The 19,453-nt window shown below is 51.8% G+C and overlaps 1 protein-coding gene across 1 annotated transcript in view; it reads right to left on the bottom strand.

The window, feature by feature from the left end:
- Positions 1–19,453, bottom strand: part of CMIP (c-Maf inducing protein) — a 241,356-nt gene that overhangs the window by 48,235 nt on the left and 173,668 nt on the right. The window contains exons 4-5 of the mRNA XM_058528354.1: positions 9,705–9,866; positions 5,009–5,050 (exon numbers count right to left, since the gene is read on the bottom strand). Coding sequence (XP_058384337.1) covers positions 5,009–5,050; positions 9,705–9,866 — 204 coding nt within the window. The remainder of the gene's footprint in view (positions 1–5,008; positions 5,051–9,704; positions 9,867–19,453) is intronic.

Here is a 19,453-nt window from a genome sequence, read left to right as displayed (position 1 = left end):
CTCTTCTTCCTGTGTGCCACACTGGGCACAAGATCAGCAAATAGGGGACTCAGGAGCTAGCACCGAGACTGCCAGGCTGTGTGACTTTGGGTGAACAACTCAACCTCTCTGAACATTAATCTTCTGGCCTACAAAATGGGGAAAACTAGAGTTACTGATTCACACAATTGTTGGGAAGATTTGAGGAGAAGAAACTGGAGAAGCTTTGGAGTCTAAGACTTGGGATAAGCACATTGCCTGGAGCACAGCATGTCATTGACACCATCACAGGGGACTGTCTTGGGCTGTACCGGGCACAGCAGCAAGGGGTAACGATTTTGCCTGACTCCCTAGGAAGGCTCTGTCGGTCTCCCCATCACTGACTGCCCCAGCTCAGACCCTGCCTGCCTGGTTTCAGAAGGTCTCCTCGATCCGCCCCCTACAGCGATGCCCTTGGGTCTGGGTAGGGACTTCTCAGGAAGGCCTTCTGCTTGTCCCGGGACCATTAGGGAAAGGAAAGCATAACTGGTCGCCAGTAGGAGGCGATCGTTAGTTGACCAGTCATGCAAATGAGCGCACCTCTGTGAAAAACAGTCATCTTAATTAAGGTTTTGCTTCGCGGCACCAACAATCAGGTTGACAAACAGTTGGAGACGGGCCCAGGGTCTGATCTGTCTAGGGCTGTACTGTCCAATACAGCAGCACCAGCCACATGTGACTGTTCAAATTTTAACTGACCTGAAATAAACCATTTTAAAGGAAATAAAATTAAAAATGCAGTTCCTCAGTTGCACTAACCAAACTTCAAGTCCTCAGGAGCCACACGGAGCTAGTGGCTATCGTATTGGACAGCGCAGAGAGAGAACTTTCCATCATTGTAGAAAGTTCTCCCAGATGGCAAGGGGAGGGAGCTGGTGGGCTCCTAGCTGACTGCAAGGCGGAGTCCACTATCCTCTCACAACTCCCACAGTCACAGAACCAAGGATGATCCTGATGATAATGACACACCAAGAGGGACATCGGCCACAGCAGTCATGTTCCGGGGCACTCTAGTGCTGGGCTGTGTCAACCGCGTCTTGTCACCTCATCTTCCCTCCGTGCTGGGAGGTGGGTGTGAGGATTGCCCCCTTTTCTCAGAGAAGTTAAGTCTGCGGCCCAAGGTTGCAGTTAGAAGGAGGCAGTGCCAGGATTTGAACCTATGTCTGTGACTTGGGAGCCTGAGTTACACCCATACTACTTCTCAGCCCTAGCTCTCCACTCGACCAGGAAATAAACAACTTGCTGGTGGCAGCAACTACATTTAATGAAAAACAGGGCAACGAAAGGCAACAAAACACCCAAAAGTAAGCCTGGCCCACGGTTCTGGCTCTGCACGCCCATCTTCAGAGGGTCAGCGCCTGGCCCGCTGTGTGGGGCTTCTCTGCTGCTCTGTGCTGAGCCCTCCCAACGTGCCAGCCGGCCATAAACACAGGGAGAGGTCATGTCCCAGCAGGGACAGCAGGACAGGGCACCTCCCCCCAGCCTGGGAGTCACTGCCTGGCCAGCCGCTCTGCTCCCCACACCCAGCTCTGGGACCAGCTGGGGGGAGGAGGGACCACACCCAGGGGGCAGTCCCCCTGAGTTGAGCCCCTTCAATCATGCCAGGCCTCCTCTTTCATGGGAATGAGCCAAAGGAGTGGGAACAAATTAAGTGCCCACAGTGGGCATCAAGCATGGGCTCTGTGCTTCCATGGCTATTATCTCATTTGATCCTATGATGAATAGGAGGTCAAGAGTTAGTTAATCCCATTTGTACAGATGAAGAAACAGAGGGTCAGGGAGGTTACAAGGCCTGCCCTGGTCACAGAGTGATGATAACTTTAAAATGTACAGTTAATTAAAAGAGCTTGTATTTTTGTGGAATCTTTCTACGAGCCTGGCCCTCTGCTAAGCATGTTAGGTGCATGAGCTCATTTAACCCTCCTCCCAACAGCCCCATAAGAAAGGCATTCTTGTCACACCCATTTCATAGATGAGAAGACTGAGGCTTAGAGCATCAAGTTAGCTGGAAATGATATGAATGGCCATCTGGTTAAATAGAAATCTTCTAGAGCCAGTAGAAAGAACGGGGTAGACCAGTGGTTCTCGACCAGGGGGTGACTGTGCCCCCTGGGGGTATTGGCATGTGGAGATGTGTTTGATTGTCATGACAGGGGAGTGCTACTGGCATCTAGTGGGCTGAGGCCAGGGATGCTGTTCAACATCCTACAATGCACAAGAAGGCCCCACCACAAAGAATCACCCACCCTCAAATGTCACTAGTGCTGAGCATGAGAAACCCTGGGTAGATATGCACGAGAAGTCTTGAAAGATCCCAGACATACTGTTAAGTGAAAAAGCAAATGCAGAACAACACATCCAACTTCACATCATTAATGTTAAAAAGCAAAAAATAAAAACACGACCATATCTGACTGTGTGGGTGTGTCACCACCTGGAAACCCCCAGGGGCTGTGTCTGCACAGGGCACTGGGATGGCGTGAAATCTACTTTTTTTTTTTTTTTTACAATGAAATATACTCATGAAATACTTGCAAACTAAAAGATAATTTTAATAAAATTAAAAGTTCTTCCATTACTCCCCAAGGTCATGGGTAACAGGGTGGGCCCAAGGTCTGCACGTGGCTATGAACTTGAAGCCACTTTCAGCTTAAAGCCCACATTCTTCACCAGCACGTGGGCCCACAGCTGGGGTCTGGCCTCCAGGTCCACGCTCGCCAGTGACACGTCAGCCGTTACCAGCCACCAATTAATTACCTCTTGCAGGGGCACCTGACTGACGGATTGCATAAAACCAACTCAAGTTACTTTCCAAAGTACTTAACAAAAAATACATAAAAAATACCAAGCCCCATTGGGAGATGACTAATTGCCAACAGGTCAAATCAGATGATGTGATTGTTGGAATGAAAGGAGGCTACAGAAGGTTCATAATAATGACAACAGCATTGGGAATAAAGAACACTGAGAGGGAGGCTCAGGGTCAAACCCTCAGATCAAATTCTTCCCTGTTCTCAGGCCCCCCTGCTGAGCAGGGAGGCTCAGCCTGGCCCAGTCAAGGGGTCAGCCCAGCCAAGTGAGCTGGACAAATGCAGCCTGGATTTCTCAGATCAAAATTCCTTTCCCAGGCTCGTCCCAAGTCCAAGGCCCTCGCCCGCCTTCCAGGGCTGAGGGGCATGGTGGGACCCATGGGTATTTCTAGTAGGGAGAGGAAGATGCCAACTCCTTCCCCAGCACCCCATTCCTGCCTGCTTCTCCACCAGCTATAGTCTCACCGCTTTCCTTCGCACGTGCTGGGGCCCCTGCCTGGACTGCCTTTCCCTGGAGCACTCCTATCCATCCTTTCTGACTCAGTTTGCTCACCTCCTCCTGGAAGCCCTCTGTCATCTTCCTTCCAGTACCGTCCCTGACAGACAAGGTTAGGTGCCTGCCCTCTGTGCTACCCTAACACCCTGACCAAACCTTGACCCCTGACCATGTTATTTCTTGATTATTCATTGGCCTGCCAAGCTCTCCCAGCACGCAGTAGTAAGTCCGTTGATGGCGGCTCTATGACTATGGAATAGAGACTGGTGTCTGGCACATACTTGTACTCACATGTCAACAAACGTTTGTTAAATGCATTTATTAGTTAACACTATACCATGAAAAGGTGGTGGTGGATGATTGGGGGTGCCCCCTGTTCTGGCAAGAGAAGGCAAGGGGGGGTCAGGGCGGAGCATGGGAAAAACCTCTATATTTTTAGCAAACACCCACCGAGTGCCTACACGTGCCAGATGCTGCAGCTGGGGCTCCGCAGAAGCTGCTGCCTTTACTCTCTGCAATAAAAGGCCAGGGCTCACCTCCCTTGGTGCCCACAGGACCCAGCCTGGGCAAGGAGGGTGATTCTCTAGGCTGGGTTTGCCACGGCTGGGCAGGTCCCCAAAGCCCTAATTCAGCTCAGAGGGGCCTGTGTCTGGACATTACTCTTGTTTCAAAGGCGGCAGCTGTGGGACTTCCTGGGCAATGTTCCAGGTCGTTTCCCAGGCACACGAGGCTCTGCCTCTCACTTCCACTTCAAGTCCGACTTCCCTGCTTCCCCCTTCCTTATGCTTTATGCTCCAGGAATGCTGAAGCTTCCAGAATATACCATGTCGCTTTAAATCTCTGTGCATGTTTTGTTTCCTCTCTCTGGAATGCCTTTATCCTGTTTTGCCATTTGGCAAACACCTACTGATCCTTCAAAACCCTGCTCAGACATCGCTGTCTCCAGGAAGCTCTCTGGCTTCTTTCTCAGGTGAGTTTATCACTCCACTCTCTACACTACCTGCCTCTATTTTTACAGTGATCTCATTTGTCTTCCTACAAGAGAAGATGAAGTCTTTGGGAGCAGGGGCTGTATTTGAATCCATAGGTTCAAATATACAGCAAAGCCATGGATTCAAATACACAGCATGGCACTTGGCACCCAGTACGCGCAACTTCATTTCTTTCTTCTCTCTAGTGGGAGTCACGTTTCATAGCTTAAAATCAACCAGGAAGATATTTCACCCCAAAGGATGCTTATATCATAGTCAAGTCCCAGAAAATATCATCTCACTTTGTGTATCAGAGGGAATTAAATCCAGGTTCTATTTGTGGATTAATTGGGAGACGTGTCCTGGGGCAAGAAGGAGAACGTTTACCTTTCAGCTAATAGGGTTATGCCTCTGAAGAAATTACATGGTCTCTGCCGTCTCCTGCCTTCAGCTCCCCACTGCAGACTCAGGAAGGAGGAGGCGATTAAGACATTTGCTACGAACCTCAAAGACTGATCATTACATCCCCCTGATCGATTGGGGCTCTGAAATGTGCAAAGGCAGGAGGGAGACACATCCGGCTTGATAGAAAAGACAAAATTGAGCAAGGTCGCCGTGTTGGTGCATTACGCTGGCGCTTCCAGAATTAACTGAAACCGGGGAAGGACTGCACCGGGAGGTGGGCAGAGGCAAAGGGATCGCGAGAGACTTACCACAATGATGTTTTCATGCTCCTGGGTAGTCAAGTTTGTGTTCTGAACGATGCAACGGAGAATGCAGGAGGAATAGAAGAGAAAGCAAAACAAAACAATATTAAGAAAACGAACATCTGTATCTCAAAGGTCCACACAGTTTAAAAATGCTTTCAGCCCTCAGAGAGAGTAAAGCTGTCACTTTTTCTTAATTAAACAGATCAGAAGACCCTTAAAGGCAGGGTTGGGAAGGGGGAGAAGTATGGCTTCGGGGCAGGGAAAACTGAGTTCCAAGTCCCTGTTTCACCACTTGTAGATCATGTGACCCTGGACGAGTCACTTCTCAATGAGACTCAGTTTGTTCTTCTGTAAATTGGGATCTTCTTTAGGCTAAACCCGTCCTTGGCCCTGGTCATAGTGATACCACCTGGAAACCAGAAGGCAGGTTTGTAAGAAACATGCAAAGAAACAGACTTTTGAGTCTTGATTCTGTGCCAGGCAGTCCTTTAGGAGCAGTAAATATATTATTTCCTTGGTTCGCAAACTAGGTTCCCAGGGAACACTAGTGTTGCATGAATTGGCCCAAGATGTTTCAGCTGAATTCAAATTCTAGCAATTAACTTGGGAAAACAATAAAAACTTGAAAGAATTAAACTTGCTTAATTTTTAGTTTTTTTTCCTCCCAATCTGGAATTTTCTTACATAACTGCTACCTGTTACCGCCATCCTGTGAGTATGCAAAAGAGGAAAGGGATGAATACATGATAAACGAGAAATCGTGGGAAAACTCAGAAACAGCCATTATTGTCTTTTTTGCTGGTTTCGTGATGAGTTCCACTTTGTCTGTTTGTCTTGGTGGACACGGGCTTTCAGTGGTGTCAATTCATATGTCCTAGCACAGCCATGTTGGCTGCTTGTAACGTGCCTCCTCATTTGGTCAGTGAACTGGCAGGACGGATGGTTCCCGGGTTCTAGAAAGCGCCCCATGGCACCCAACCGCTGACCAGGTTTAAGGAGCGTCAGTCAGGGTGTCTAACATGTTCACAGCAGCTAGAGTGAAAGAAAAGCTCGTGAGCTGAGAACTGCTTTTGCTCAGTAAGCCGGCTGCCCGAGGCACGGAGGCGGCCAGGGAACCAGGGTCAGTGCCTGAGCTCCCGGAGGCCCCAGTTCCCATGGGGACAGCCTGACCTAGGGGCTTAGCATCCAGAAACATGTGGAAGGATGTTTTTTGGATTCCAACACCTTCTTCCTTTTGTGGATGTTGGTGGAGTTTGGCAGCCTATTTACGGCAGATTATTAGGCATCAGTCATTTTTCCGCCCAGGGTAGATGAAAGCCTGGCTTTGGTCTTTCCTTATGACTGAGGACAAACTCACTCTGCCTCAGGCACTGTGTCAGAGCTGTGTAATACTCACCCCACCCGTCTCTCTTTCTTATGATAGGTTCTCCTGCTACTCCATTGACAGACGAGCTACCTAAGACTCAAAGAGGGGCAGTCGCTCACCCAGAGCACAGGTAACAGGCAGTGGAGTGGGGATTTGACCCATCTGTCCTGATTCCAAAGCCTGGATTTCTAACCACCGAGCTATCGTGCTCAACCCACCAAGGAGTGGTTCCATCTTTCAGGCAGCTCTGAAGGGACCAGCCGTCCCTCACCCCCACCCGTGCACCTTTCCAGGAAGAGCCCTCGGTGACCAGACGCCGTTTCCTTTGTCCCAGTCATCCCATGCCATTTTGCAGGAAAACTTCTCTCCACCAAGGCCATTTCTGACCCCAGGTGGTAAGCGCTCACTAAGAGCCACTGCACTGGAGGGGACACTTGAACCCCAAGCTGAGTGGCCACTCCACACACTCAACTCAACAAAGGCCGGGAGGTCGGGGACGCCGGCTTTGTTTGGCCAGTGGACGGATGGTTCTTTCTCAGAGCTGTTCTGCCACCTCACAGCCCCTCCTCCGCCTCCCCCCCACCCCCCCGGGGATCCTGCGCACCTTCTTCTGGCCTGTGAGGCAACACTTGCAGCCTCTTAGGAGGAGGCCTCGGGAACAACTTGAGTAAAGAGAGCAGACAAAGAATCTAGCCCACACACTCTAAACAAAAAAGGGCGAGGAGAGAAGATTTGTTTGTTTTTCCACCCATCCCCTCTAGACATCTAGCTGAGGGTGCTTACAGTCAAGATCACACCCATCTCTGGTGACAATAAAAATGTGACCGTTTGTCAAACGTGCCCTGTCTGTCAGGCACAGGGCTGGGCACTGTATCCACATGAGGGCATCCGATCCTCAATGCTATGAAATGGGTGCCAACCTTAGCCCCCAACTCAAGGGTAGAAACTGGACCCTGAGAGGTCTCGTAACTTGTCCTGAGGGCAGAGCTGGGTCCTTCGGACTCCACACACCTGCTCTTAACCACTGTCCCACATGGTCGGGTCTCCCCACTCGCTAAAACATCTCTACCAATTCAGGTTTACGTCACGTCTACACAGGTGATAAGGTTCACCATCGGGCAGAGCTGGGCGTGGATTCTGGCCTACCACTTATCCGAGTGACCCTGCTCACGCGACTGAACCTCCCGGAGTCTCGGTTTGCTCTTCGGCACATTTTAATACTTACCTTGTGGGGTCCCTGGGAGAAATGTAAAAGATCGGCTCTAAATTCTTGCCCAAGTGATCACCACGGAGCATGTGCTCAAAAAAACGTCAATGCCACTCGGAGAGGCATTAGGCCTTACTGAGGGGACGCTGCTGGGCTGCAGTCCCAGTTCTGTCTCTGACGAATGGCAGCGTTTATCAGTAAACGGGGGTAATATACTGATTCCTTGCCTGACAAACAGTAGGTGCACGGCATATAGAGCTTCTTCCACTTTTTCTCTTTCTTTAAATGCCTTTGTCTCTCCACGCTACCGCTTGGGGATCAGCTGACTTTGAGGTCCTTGATTTAAAGCCCAAGAAGTGATACAAAGGCCCAAGGGCACGTGGTCATGTGACACATATCTGAGATGGGAAAGAAATCCCGCCAGAGGCTGGCCACAGTGCCCCTCTGCCGCCTTTGCCATCGTCCTGATGACGAGCCTGACTTGATGGCGGGCTGGTGGGGCTGCAGCCATGGGCAGTGTGATCTTGGAGTAACAGCCAGGCAGCCCTGAGGTGGCATTTCCAGCCCCACTGCTCACTTGGCAGGTCACTTGGGTATCTCTGGGCCTCAGTTTCCTCATCTGCGAAATGGAGACGGCAAGGCTCCCCTCTCAGGGAGAACACGAGTATTAAGTGGGATGCTGTGTGTGAGGCAGCTGGTGCCTGCCTGGCACACAGCAGGTGCCTACTTCTCCAGATGAGAAGCCAGCCCCCGGCCTGCCAACTGGGCCCCTTCTCCTGTTCTGGGTGGGGAGCCTGGACTTGAGGTTGGGCACACAGCACCCACCTCGAATTCCAGACCTTGACCACGACTCGTTTCAGAGCCTGAGTCTCTACTTCTCTGCAGAACGAGGTTGGTCTCCCATCTGAGGACACATCCTCTGCTCCTCTGCCTGTGCCCGTCTCAGCCCCTCACTTTCTACCTCTCATCCCCACCTCCTCCCAGAGTGAGGAACCCTCTATTCAGCAGACACGGCAGGCCTGGGCCAGTTTCCTGGACTGATGGGGAGTGACCAGCCTCGGCCTGCAGAGACAGGGGCAGTTCTAGGCAGCAGAGAACTCGTGCGGGAGCCGGAGGGGGTGTGTAGGAGCTCCCCAGGGAACCAGGGGTGCCAGAGGAGCAGGGGCCACTCCTAGGGGAGGAGGACAGAAGCATCACCCTGGTGGCCATGCACAGTTTAAATCAGGAGTCATCAACTCCAGTGTCCCAGGAGGCCAGGCAGGCAAATAAACGAGAGAAGTATTAATGTTTGTGAGGTGCTTAGAATAGCGCCTAGAACAGAGTCAACAGAAATATGCTTCCTTCTAACGACCAGCATGACTGACGTGCTGATTCAGTCTCGTTGTTCCCCTCTGCCTCCCCTGCCGGAACGTGAGCCCAGGAGGGCAGGGTGTCTTCATTCGAAAGCCCAGAACACTGCCTGGCACACACTCCCAGTGTGGGGCTGCCTGGCAAAGCACATGGTGCAGATGGGCGGCACCAGGCAGAGCCAGCTGCAAACTGCTGCTGCGTTTTCTGAGTGTTTTTAAAGAGAAGCTGGAAATTCCCGTTTTGTTGTGAAATCTCCTGATTTTTAAAATCATATCTGTAGGCTGTGGGGGGTGATTAGGGCAGAAAGCCATATCAGCCAGGACCTCTGGAGCTGATGCAGGCCGGTGCGGGAGGAAGACGGAGGCGGGTTGGGACTACTGGCTCCAATGCCACGGGGACAGGAAGGATGTGCTCCTGCCCGGGAATGTACTAGAGGATTGTGAAACCAGCTGCCATCATCACCACCACCAGCCCAGCCTCAGGCCCAGGCCCAAGCCCAATACCCCCCCATCCCAAGTTCGGTCATGGGGCATGGCAGGGCCTTCATTCCTGCTATAACTCCTGGACGGCTCAGCTGGAAGCCCTGGGGGCAAACCTCCTTCTCAACTCCCTCAAATCGGTGGGGGGAACCACTCACCTCCTTCAGCAACGGGGAGACAACACAAACTCGAATCCAATTCTACTGCTTAGCGCAGAGTTGGTGCTCAGTGGAGGTAAAGGAAAAGAACTTAAAGCGGGGAGAAAGTGCAAAAATCAAGCATGGGGAAGTGTCTTACCTCTGAGAGCAGTTTCGAGACAATTTCCAGTGGGGCTTGGTTGATGGAGTCGTCCTGCAGGGGGGATGTCAGGGCCATGTCCACCAGAGTTCGGATCTCCTTCAAGACAACTTCCCAACGGCTTGGGTTACTCAGGACTTTCTTATATTTGTAAATCTTTTTCTGGTTGGGAGAGAGAAAGAGACACAAAAAGTGTTATTGATATGCTGAGGGCCGAAGATACAAGATGATCCAAGAATCAGATGCGTTAGGATGTAAAAGGCCTGAGAAACTGTCAGTGTGGACCACTCTCTGCCCACAAGGAAACCGACACTTGAGAAAGGAAGAGTCGTGCCCAAAGTCACAGGTGCATGTGCAGACAGCCAGGCCTCCTGGACACTGGAAGAGTCATTTCCAATCATTTCAGATCACATCTTCTGCCAAACGTATTCCCCGAGTATTCACATGGAGTAAGAGTAGAAGCATTGACAGGTCCACAAAGGGATTTTCCTTGAGTTGGAGGCACTCTTTCTGCTCATCCCGATCCTAAGAGGTCCCCTTGGAGTGTGGTGTTCAGCTAAGACACCTGACAGACAGGCTTGGGGCCAGGAATTCAACTCCAGCCAGGTGGGGACGGAGCCCAGCATGGCCCCCGGGACACGTAAGGCGGCCCTTAGCTTCCACTTGGTGAGGAAGCCGGATTCTCACCTTTGCTCGGGCGCTGTGTCTGAAGCTGGAGAGCGGCTGGGGCAGGAGCCGCTGCCTCCCTCAATCTGAGGCAGAGTTAGTTCCGCCTCTCTGACATCATGGAAACAGAAGCCCTCGGAAGGCAGAGGTCTCAGCCAAAGGCTCCCTCCCGGCCCCGCAGCTGCCTGGCCCACTGCTGCCCCGGCTTGCCCGGGAATCTCTCTTTCTAACTGGATGAACTCCTTCATTAAGTGCTCTGCTCCTTGGGGAAAAACTAATTTTAGTGTCACTGCACCAGCAGCCAGCTGGGGTGACATGTCACAATCTCGGAGCAAAGTCTGAACGAGGGAAGGACGAAGGAGGAGGTCAGGGTCCCCCACTGCCCCCAAGCTGCCAGGGTCTCCTTGACCACTTAGTTTCTGAGTTAAGAATTACAAAGTGGTCCTGGATCCCAGTGCCTTAAAGGAAGTATTTGGGGGACGTAGTCCATATTCAAACTGAGGGGCTGATGGTGCTGAGTGAGGCCTCGTGGTGGAAGAGGAGGCAGACTCTGGAGTGAGACAGACCTGGTTCTTCCTGTAAAATATTCCACCTCCTGAGCCTCAGCGTCTCTTCTGTAAATTAGGCAGGAAAACGCCTCTTCCAATGGGGAAGCTTTATAAATCCTGAACCCACGTGGTCCACTCTCTGCATGGAGTTACACTCAAAAGCACAGTCCAAATAGAAGAGCCACCAGGAACAAAAAGGGAACCCAGATGCTTAAGTGGTCTCTTTTGAAGAACTTTAAAGGGAGGAAATGTACAACCCACAGTGATACAAACAGTGTCCCATTTTCTTTCTCCCATTTTTTTACACTCCCTAATTTTTGGAGCCTCTTACTTGCTAATCACCCCCCTATCACCACCACCATCACCCGCATCCTTAACTCACACCAAAGTTTATTCCCCTCATCATCCCAGACCTTGCTTATGTAAATGAATATAACTTGTCCCTCCCTCTTTCTCTCTCTCCCTCTCTCCTTTCACCGACCTTCCTACCTATGACAGCCTCTCCTCATTCCACCTTTGGGTCTCACTGTTCGCTGCCTGTTCACCATCCCACATCAAAGACCAGAGAGAGACAAGCTCTCAGAGGGCCAGCAGGGCAGAGGACACAGCTGTTGAACTGATGGCACAGTCTCCATCAGGTGGGGGAGGAGAATGACCAGAAACATTTACTTGTCAATCATTTCGGATCCTATAAGGCCCGAGAGAAATGCACAGCGAGTTCCGTCAGGGGTGGGTGTTTAGTGAATAGTAAATATGCTTTTGATGGGGATGATGGTGACAATGAGTATTTGCTGAACCCCATGACTTTAATGACAAGATGCCCCAGGTTCCCTGTGGCTTCCCTGTGACTGTCACCAGCCTTGGTCCTAGTTACAGTCTAGGAGCCTGGAGCCTCCCCGCCCTGGCACAGCAAGCCAGGAGCACGGCCTTCCCGGCACTGCCAGGTCTATGCAAACACACAGTGCCTGACTTCTAACACGGTGGAGACACTTCTCAAGGCAAGAACCCAATCCATCCCAGGGGATGAATGCTTCTTTGAGTCCTGGACACTGTGGTTTTGCTTCGTACCCAGAGAATTGCTGAATCTTTAAATGACCATGAAATGGTCACAGAAACTCGCCATATATTCAGCCCCAAAGAAAACCACAATGATGCATACCCCTGTCTTCCCACTGTAGATTCTAGATTTGAATACAGTCTGAGCTTTAAGTGCCCTCTTTTCTGATCAGCTGCAAGTTATTTACTTTACAAAGAATAATGAATTCATTCTTTTTGTGAAAATGATGCATGCACATTATAAGAAATTTAAACCAAGCTTAAAAGCACAAACAAGAGGATAAACGAAAAAAGCCTTCAAAAATCCCACAACCTAGAAATAGCCATCATTAATCTTTGGTGAACACTGATCCCGCCAACCCTCATTTAAACTTTGCCGAATCCAGCCAGCCTGTGGGAGTGAGCGGCTGTGAGTAGGTCCCCGCTCTCCACACTCAGACATCACTGAGACTCAGAGGCAGCGAGGCCCACGCAAAAGGGCCCCCTGGGCGCCACCAGCCCCAACGCAGCTTCCGATGAGCCCCTTCCTGGGTGCGCCCAGCCTCAGTGCTCACCGATACAGCCCCCTCCTTAGGGCGGGGAGGACAACAGCTGTCCCGTGAGCGCCTGAGCCCTTGCTTAAGAGGCATCCCCAGGACAATGGTCACAGAGGCTGCACTCAAACCCTGAAGGTCCCAGGGGTTGTAACAAGGGCTAACATTCAATGAGCATGTACCACGTACGAGAGACCGTGCTGAGCACTTCTGAGCATCGTCTCATTCCATCCTCTCAGTAATCCTAGGAGCTGGGGACCTGCGCCACAGGCTAAGCAGCCCTGGGACAAGGACTTGAGTGCAAACAGTTTATTTATGTGAGAGGCGATGCAGGACACACAAGTGCAGGGCGGAAGCGAGAGTGCAGAAGACAGGAAGAGAAGGGAGTCAGTTAACGGGGCAGCATCAAGCATTATGATGGCATCGGGCAACGGTGCCCACTCTGGGAACAGGTGCTGAATCTCACGAGGGCTCTAGGAGACACTGGTCATGCCTCAGAGTGACCCACCCAGGGAGCAAGAAGTACAGCATTCATCCACCAGCCTCCTGGATGCTTGGTACTTCTGGCTGCCCTGTGCCCAGGCCAAAGTGCTCCCACACCAGAAAACAAGAGTCACACGCTCTCACAGTGAGCAGCTGTCAGAGCAGAACGATGCTGAGAGGGTGGGGTGCCTGCAGCTTCTGCTACAAGACTCCAGTATCCCATTTACACACAAGACTACGGTGGCTGGAGAGGTGACATGACTTTGCCCAAGGTCATGCAGCTAGAAGGGACAATTCAAGAGTAAAATTGGCTCTGGTCAACTCCAAAGGTCTCCCTCTTTCTGTCACATCGGTCACGGCCAGCGCAGATGGTGGAGAGGAGGGACAGACCCGCCAAGAGACACTGCGAGGAAGGGGTCAAGAATGCTTGGTGGCATGGGATGAGGCCAGGACAAGTCCACACGGCTCTGAGAGCCAGGGCCCAGGGTGGAGGGGCCGTGGGAGGATCTGTGGGAGGGGCCAGTGGGAGCAGTAGGTGGACAGTGAGGCTGTGACGTCATGGTCATGGGGTGTGGGCAGGCCCCTGGGCCCCAGAAGACGCTCTGAGCCCTGGGACAGGGCAGCTGCAGGGCAGAGGGAGGCCTGTCCAGGACCACAGGGGCCCAGCCACTCGCCCTGGGTGACAAATTAGCAGGTTTCATCCCAGGAACTGCAATGAGCTCATCTAGTGATGAATCACGGTGGGGCTGGGACAGGACATCTCTGGAACCCTGACTCCCAGACTCCCCGGAGCCTGGCCCTGGCTTTGCAGTGTGGTCCCCGCATTGAGCCCACCTCACCAGGAGCGGTGGGGGACCTCGTGCCGTGTCCAGCTGGATTCCTTTGACAGGGGCCTTGGAACTCTCTCCCTGCTTGTTTCTGTGTAAGGAAGCCAAGAGTGGTCTTATATTTTTTAAGGGTTGTGAAGAGAAAAAACCAAAAAAACAAAGAATATGCGACAGAAATCGAACGTGGCCCTAAAAGGCCCAAATATTTGCTCTCTGGCCCTTTAGAGAAAAAGTTTGCCAACACCTGGCTGAAAAGGTCAAACCCCAGCCTAGGAGTAAGCGCGCAGAAAGCGCTCAACGCCACGAGCCATCAGGAAAACGCAGGTGCAAACCAGAAAGGGACACCACTTCATGCTCCCCAGGCTGGCTGTGACCGAAAAGACAGATGATACCAGGTGTTGGCCAGGATGTGGAGAAACTGGGATCCGTGCGCATTGCTGGTGGGAATGTAAATTAGTACAGCACCGCGGGGAAACAGTTTGACAGTTTCTTAAAACATTAAACATAAATTTATCATATGACCCAGCAATTCTGTTCATAGAAATCTACTCAAGAGAAACAAAACCAGACTCTACACAGAGACGTGTACATGAACGTCCACAGCATCATTACTCAGAACAGCCCCAAACTGGGAACAACGCAAGCGTCCATCAGCTGATGATGGATAAGTAAGATGTGTGTACCCAGACAATGGAATAGTACGGGGCAGTAAAAAGGATGGAACCACTCATACTTGCTACAATATGCATGAAGCTCACAACCATTATGCTAAGTGAAAGAAGGCACATGCAAAAGACATATTGTATGATTCCTTTGATATGAACTGTCTAGAAAAGGCAAATTTATAGAGACAAAAAGTGGAACAGTCATTGCCTGGGGTTGGGGGTGGCAATAGGGAATAGACTGCAAACAGACATGAGAGCATCTTGTAGGATGATGGAAATATTCTAAAACTAGATTGTAGTGATGGTTGCACAACTCTATAAATTTACTAAAATCATTGAATCATACACTTACAATAGGTGAATTTTATGGTATGTAAACTACACCTCAATTAAGGTGTTTTTAAAAAACCCCAACCTAGGCAGGCAAAGGAGGACATCAGACAAAGCCAGAGGCAGTATGGCTCAGTGATTAAGAGTGCAGATTTTGTAATCAGCAGATTGCAGTTCAAATCTAAGTTCTACTTCATCCACCCATCTCCCCGTCTCCCCATCTACCCATCCATCCATTCACTTACCCATCTACCCGTCACTCATCCATCCATCCATTCATCCATCCATCATCCATCCATCTATCCATCCAATCACCCAACAAAAATATCTACTATAATGTGCTAAGCACTGTGTTAAGTACTAAGGATACCCATGGTGAGCACAGCAGACAGGCCCCCGTGCTCGAGGAACTTACAGTCTATTACTTGCTCCCTAGTTCTCTCGTCTGCACTGTGGGATGAGAATAACTACTGTCAAAGGCTTGCCGTGGCTGTTCCATGAGATAATAGATAGAAAGAACTCAGCCCCATTTGCTAAACAGCAGCTCTCGTTCTTACCACCTACCAAGTGCTGTGAGTGAGTGGTCCAGAGCAGGCAGGACTTAGGAGGGTTCCCAGCATCCCTGACTAAGCCCCACCAGCTCCCGAAACAACAGAGCCAGCAGGAAAAGCCTCCTGCCTCCTGTGCGGAACAGCCAGTCACTCCATTGCAGTCCTCGCCCTCTGCTTGTCAGGGAGGGGACGTTACCTGGGCAACATCCGCCATCTCTCCAGCAACTGCTCCCACAGCAGAGGCAACCACAGACGCCGGGGTGCTCCAGCCCGGGAAAGTGGAGCCTGTCGGCGTTTCCACAGGAGACGAGCTGTCACCCGGAAAGTGCCCCTCGCCAGGAGAGGCGTGACTCAGAATGTGCTGAAAGCACGCCTCCCGGTGATGGGGCTGCTGCTCTGTCGCTTGCCGCAGCCTCCGAGGCTGAGGCTCATATGAGCACGCATGCTCCCCACCACCTGTCATTAGAGGAAAGGCTGCCTGGGTGCTCCAGGAGCCACTGAGAAAAACGAGGGAGGAACCGGACCGGCTTTTAAAACTTCTCTCCAGTGGAGGTCCCACAGCTGTGCTGTCCAGCACGAAAGCTACCAGCCCCATGTGGCTACTTATGTTTAACTTAATTAAATGAAATACAACTAAGAATTCAGTGTGTCGGTCTCATTAGCCACGTTTCAGCTGCTCTTCAACAGCCACACGTGGCTCGTGGCTGCTATACTGGATGATGCAGATAGAGAACATTTTCATCACTGCATGAAGTTCTATTGGGCAGTCCTGTCCTGAAGTCTTGGAGTCCCCTCTGTCACCACACCCCCAGAGGACAAGCAACATGCTCATTGCCTCTGCCCATCACTCAGGCAATGCTTATTTGCTGAGGCCAGTATGTGAGCGGCACCCTGCCACCACGCCCAGCTCCTCCAACTTTCCCTCTGAGGTCTACAGGGTGGTGTCCCCAAATGTCCCTTGCACACCCAGGGAGAAGGACCAGTTGGGTGATTTCTCTGGCTTCCCTGATTCTTCCCTGATTCCCAGACAGGGGACCCCCGACCTCCTCATTCCTTCCAGACTTGCTGGGGCTGTGGATGCTGAAGTGTGCCAGCTAGCTCACCGTTGTCGCCAAACCAGTGTGCTTCTGGGGGCTCCAAAACTTGGGTGGGGGGCATTTTTGGCCTTCTCTTCAGTCCTCCAAAATGCCTTTTCTTAAATCCTTTTAGCATCAAGCACCATGACTTTGCCTTCAGATACAACCCAGGGCTGTGACTGGCTTCTGTGTGTCACCCCCAAACTGCCCATCTGGCCCTCAAGTCTTGATCATCAATCTAAGACCAGCTCATATCCTCTCAGCTCCCCTCGCGGACTCTGCACAGAGACCCCAACTTAGCCGATACAATTACCAAACTGTTACTGCTGATCCAACTAATTGACAGATGGCTTAATCAGCAAATACCCTTCAGGGACTCAGGTTTTTCAAGATGGGTGTAGGGACACCTACTCTGAGTGGGGCATTGGCTCTATGGAGGGGCCAGGAGTGGAGGAAATGACGCATAATGAGACCCGAGCCCAGCCCTGGTACTCAACTGTCGGCTGGAGAGTAAGGCTGGTTCAACACACTCTAACAAAGCCACAAATTACAGTAATACTGGCTACCACTTATCCACGGCTTACTGTGTTCCAGAACAACCACTCTGCATAATAGGTTGTGACAGGTGACACAAGAGCATAACTGTTATCACATTTGGAGGGCTCTCCATAGGCCAGCCCCTGTGCTGAGCATTTTGTATAAAATAAATCCTTTTAATCCTCACAACCACTCAGCGAGGTAAGTGGTATAATTAGTCCCATTTTACAGATGAGAAAACCGAGGCTGAGAGAGATTAAGTCATGTAGCTAGTAAGAGCCAGAGCGGGACGTGGGACCCAGGTCTAGCTTTGGATCCTGAGCCCCCGACCACCACGCCACTCTACTCTGAGAGGCAGACCAGGGTGCTTTCTCTGCCTCAATCGATGCTGCTGCCTCCTGCCGAAACGAACAAGATGTCCTTTAAATTGAAGCGTGGAGCCTTGCCTCCCTAGCTGCCCAGTGGCAGTTCCAGACTGGCCACAGCTGGGGGTCCAGCTGACATCTGCCTGGAAAACCAAGTCCTGGGGAGATGGGAAATTTGTTTGAAAGAGGGGAAAGAGCCCGGGCACTCAGCCCCGAGTCCCCACCGGGGGCGGTCTCCCTGCGGTGGTTACCGCTTCCAAGGAAACAGCAGGAACTTGGGCACAGTGTCCTGCTCATCGTCTCTGGGGCATCGGCTGGTTGCCTGAGCAACCAAGCGTCTGGCTGGAGGGGAGCTGAACCAACTTTGGAGCCAGGCTCCCAGCTGGGTACTGCGTCCCACCTGGCACTTAGGGCCTGCTCGCACCCTTGGCAAAATCCAATCATCACACAGATCCATCCAACTGCTTTTAAAAAATCATAGGTAGCTGTTTTCCTCTCTGAGCTCTGGGCTCCTTGGGGGCAGAGATCACGCCTCATCTGCCTCTTCCCTGTTGGTGTGGTGGCTGGAGCCACTTAGGGCACACGGAAGGTGCTCTCAGAATTTGTAAAAGGGAGGAGAATAAAAACCAGAAATAATGGCTAACGTGTATGAAGTGCTTCTGCTGTGCCAGGCACTGCAGCAAATCCTTGAACCCTCCCAGCTCCTCAAACGCTGCTGTGCGCAGGAACCACCTGGGGGGTCTTGTTAAAAGGCAGATTCCAACTCAGTAGAGCCAGGTGGGGCCTAGGAGTCTGCACTTTGCAGTAGCTTCCCAGTGAGACTGATGCTCCTGAGCCCTAAACAGAGTGCCTCAGTTACTCCTCCCTAGGAAGCAGACACGCTCACTCCGTCCCCAGGATACACAGAAGGGGGCACTGAGGGATTAATACTTTGCCTGAGGTCACACAGCTGGTGCTGTGGATTGAACTGTGTCCTCCAAAATGATACATCCAAGTCCTAATCCCTGGTATCTGTGAACGTGACCTTATTTGGAAATAACAGGTCTTCACAGATGCTATCAAGCTAAGGTGAGGTCATGCTAGATTCGAGTGGGCCCTGAATCTAACCACTGGTGTTCTTACTGAAAGGCCACGTGAAGACACACACACGCAAGGGAGAGAAGGCCATGTGAAGCTGGACTGGAGTGATGTGTCTACAAGCCAAGGAACACCAAGGGCGGTAGCAGACTCCAGAAGCCGGAAGAGGCAAGGGGAAGAATCTCTCTTAGAGTCTCTGGAGGGAGCACGGCCCTGCCAACACCTCAATGTTGGACTTCTGGCCCCAGAAGTGTGAGAGAACAAATTTCTGTTGTTTTAAGCCCCCCAGTTTGTGGTCGTCTGGTACAGAAGCCCCAGGACCCTCCCCCAGCTGGTAAGCAGCAAAGCAAGGCCGGACCCTGGGACGCCTGGCTCCTATGGCTCCGTTGCTCTGCTTCTGCCATTCGAGCTGACCCTTCCAATCCTTTTACGTTGTGGAGGTCGCAGCCGGGGCCCCTTGGGACTGTGGGTGATAGGGCATTAGCACCCAGGTCCCCTTGCTCTCGGTAGCCTCTCCCAGCTTGTCCTCAGTCTGGAATTTGTTGGGTTTTCTCTTCCAGGAGAGACCTGACCCCCTCGTCTTTCTTGTTCCCTCAGGCCGTGGAAACGCTGGCGTCCACTCTGGATGCCTGTCCCCAGCCTATTACTCGAGTGCATGAGCCCTGGTCCTGTGCTGCCTGGAGAAAGGCTGGGCAGGGATGCCTCACACCTGGGCACCTGCACCATCAGTGACGTTGGGAAGAGCCACCTGACCCCCAGGGAAGCTGCAGGGGGAACTCCCAGGAGAGTCAGGCAAGACATCAGCACAGGGCTGGCTCAGGGTCCTCCGCCAAGAGGAGTCCTGAGCTGGACTCTGGCTCAGAGCAAGCGGAGCTCCCTGTCCTGTTATGAGGGCCACACACCAGCCAACAGCACCCCGTCACACCAGCTCAAAACCCAGGATGGCCGGGCTCTAAGCTAAGTACTCATCCTGAAAGCTGTTTCCGGGATCTCAAGCCTGGCTGTGCATTAGAACCACTTGAGGAGCTTAACAAC

The sequence above is a fragment of the Diceros bicornis genome, chromosome 32 (assembly GCF_020826845.1).
Source record: "Diceros bicornis minor isolate mBicDic1 chromosome 32, mDicBic1.mat.cur, whole genome shotgun sequence".
NCBI classification, from domain to species: Eukaryota; Metazoa; Chordata; class Mammalia; order Perissodactyla; family Rhinocerotidae; genus Diceros; species Diceros bicornis.
Note: the sequence above shows the minus strand (reverse complement) of the source record. Positions and strands in the feature narration are given on the sequence as shown.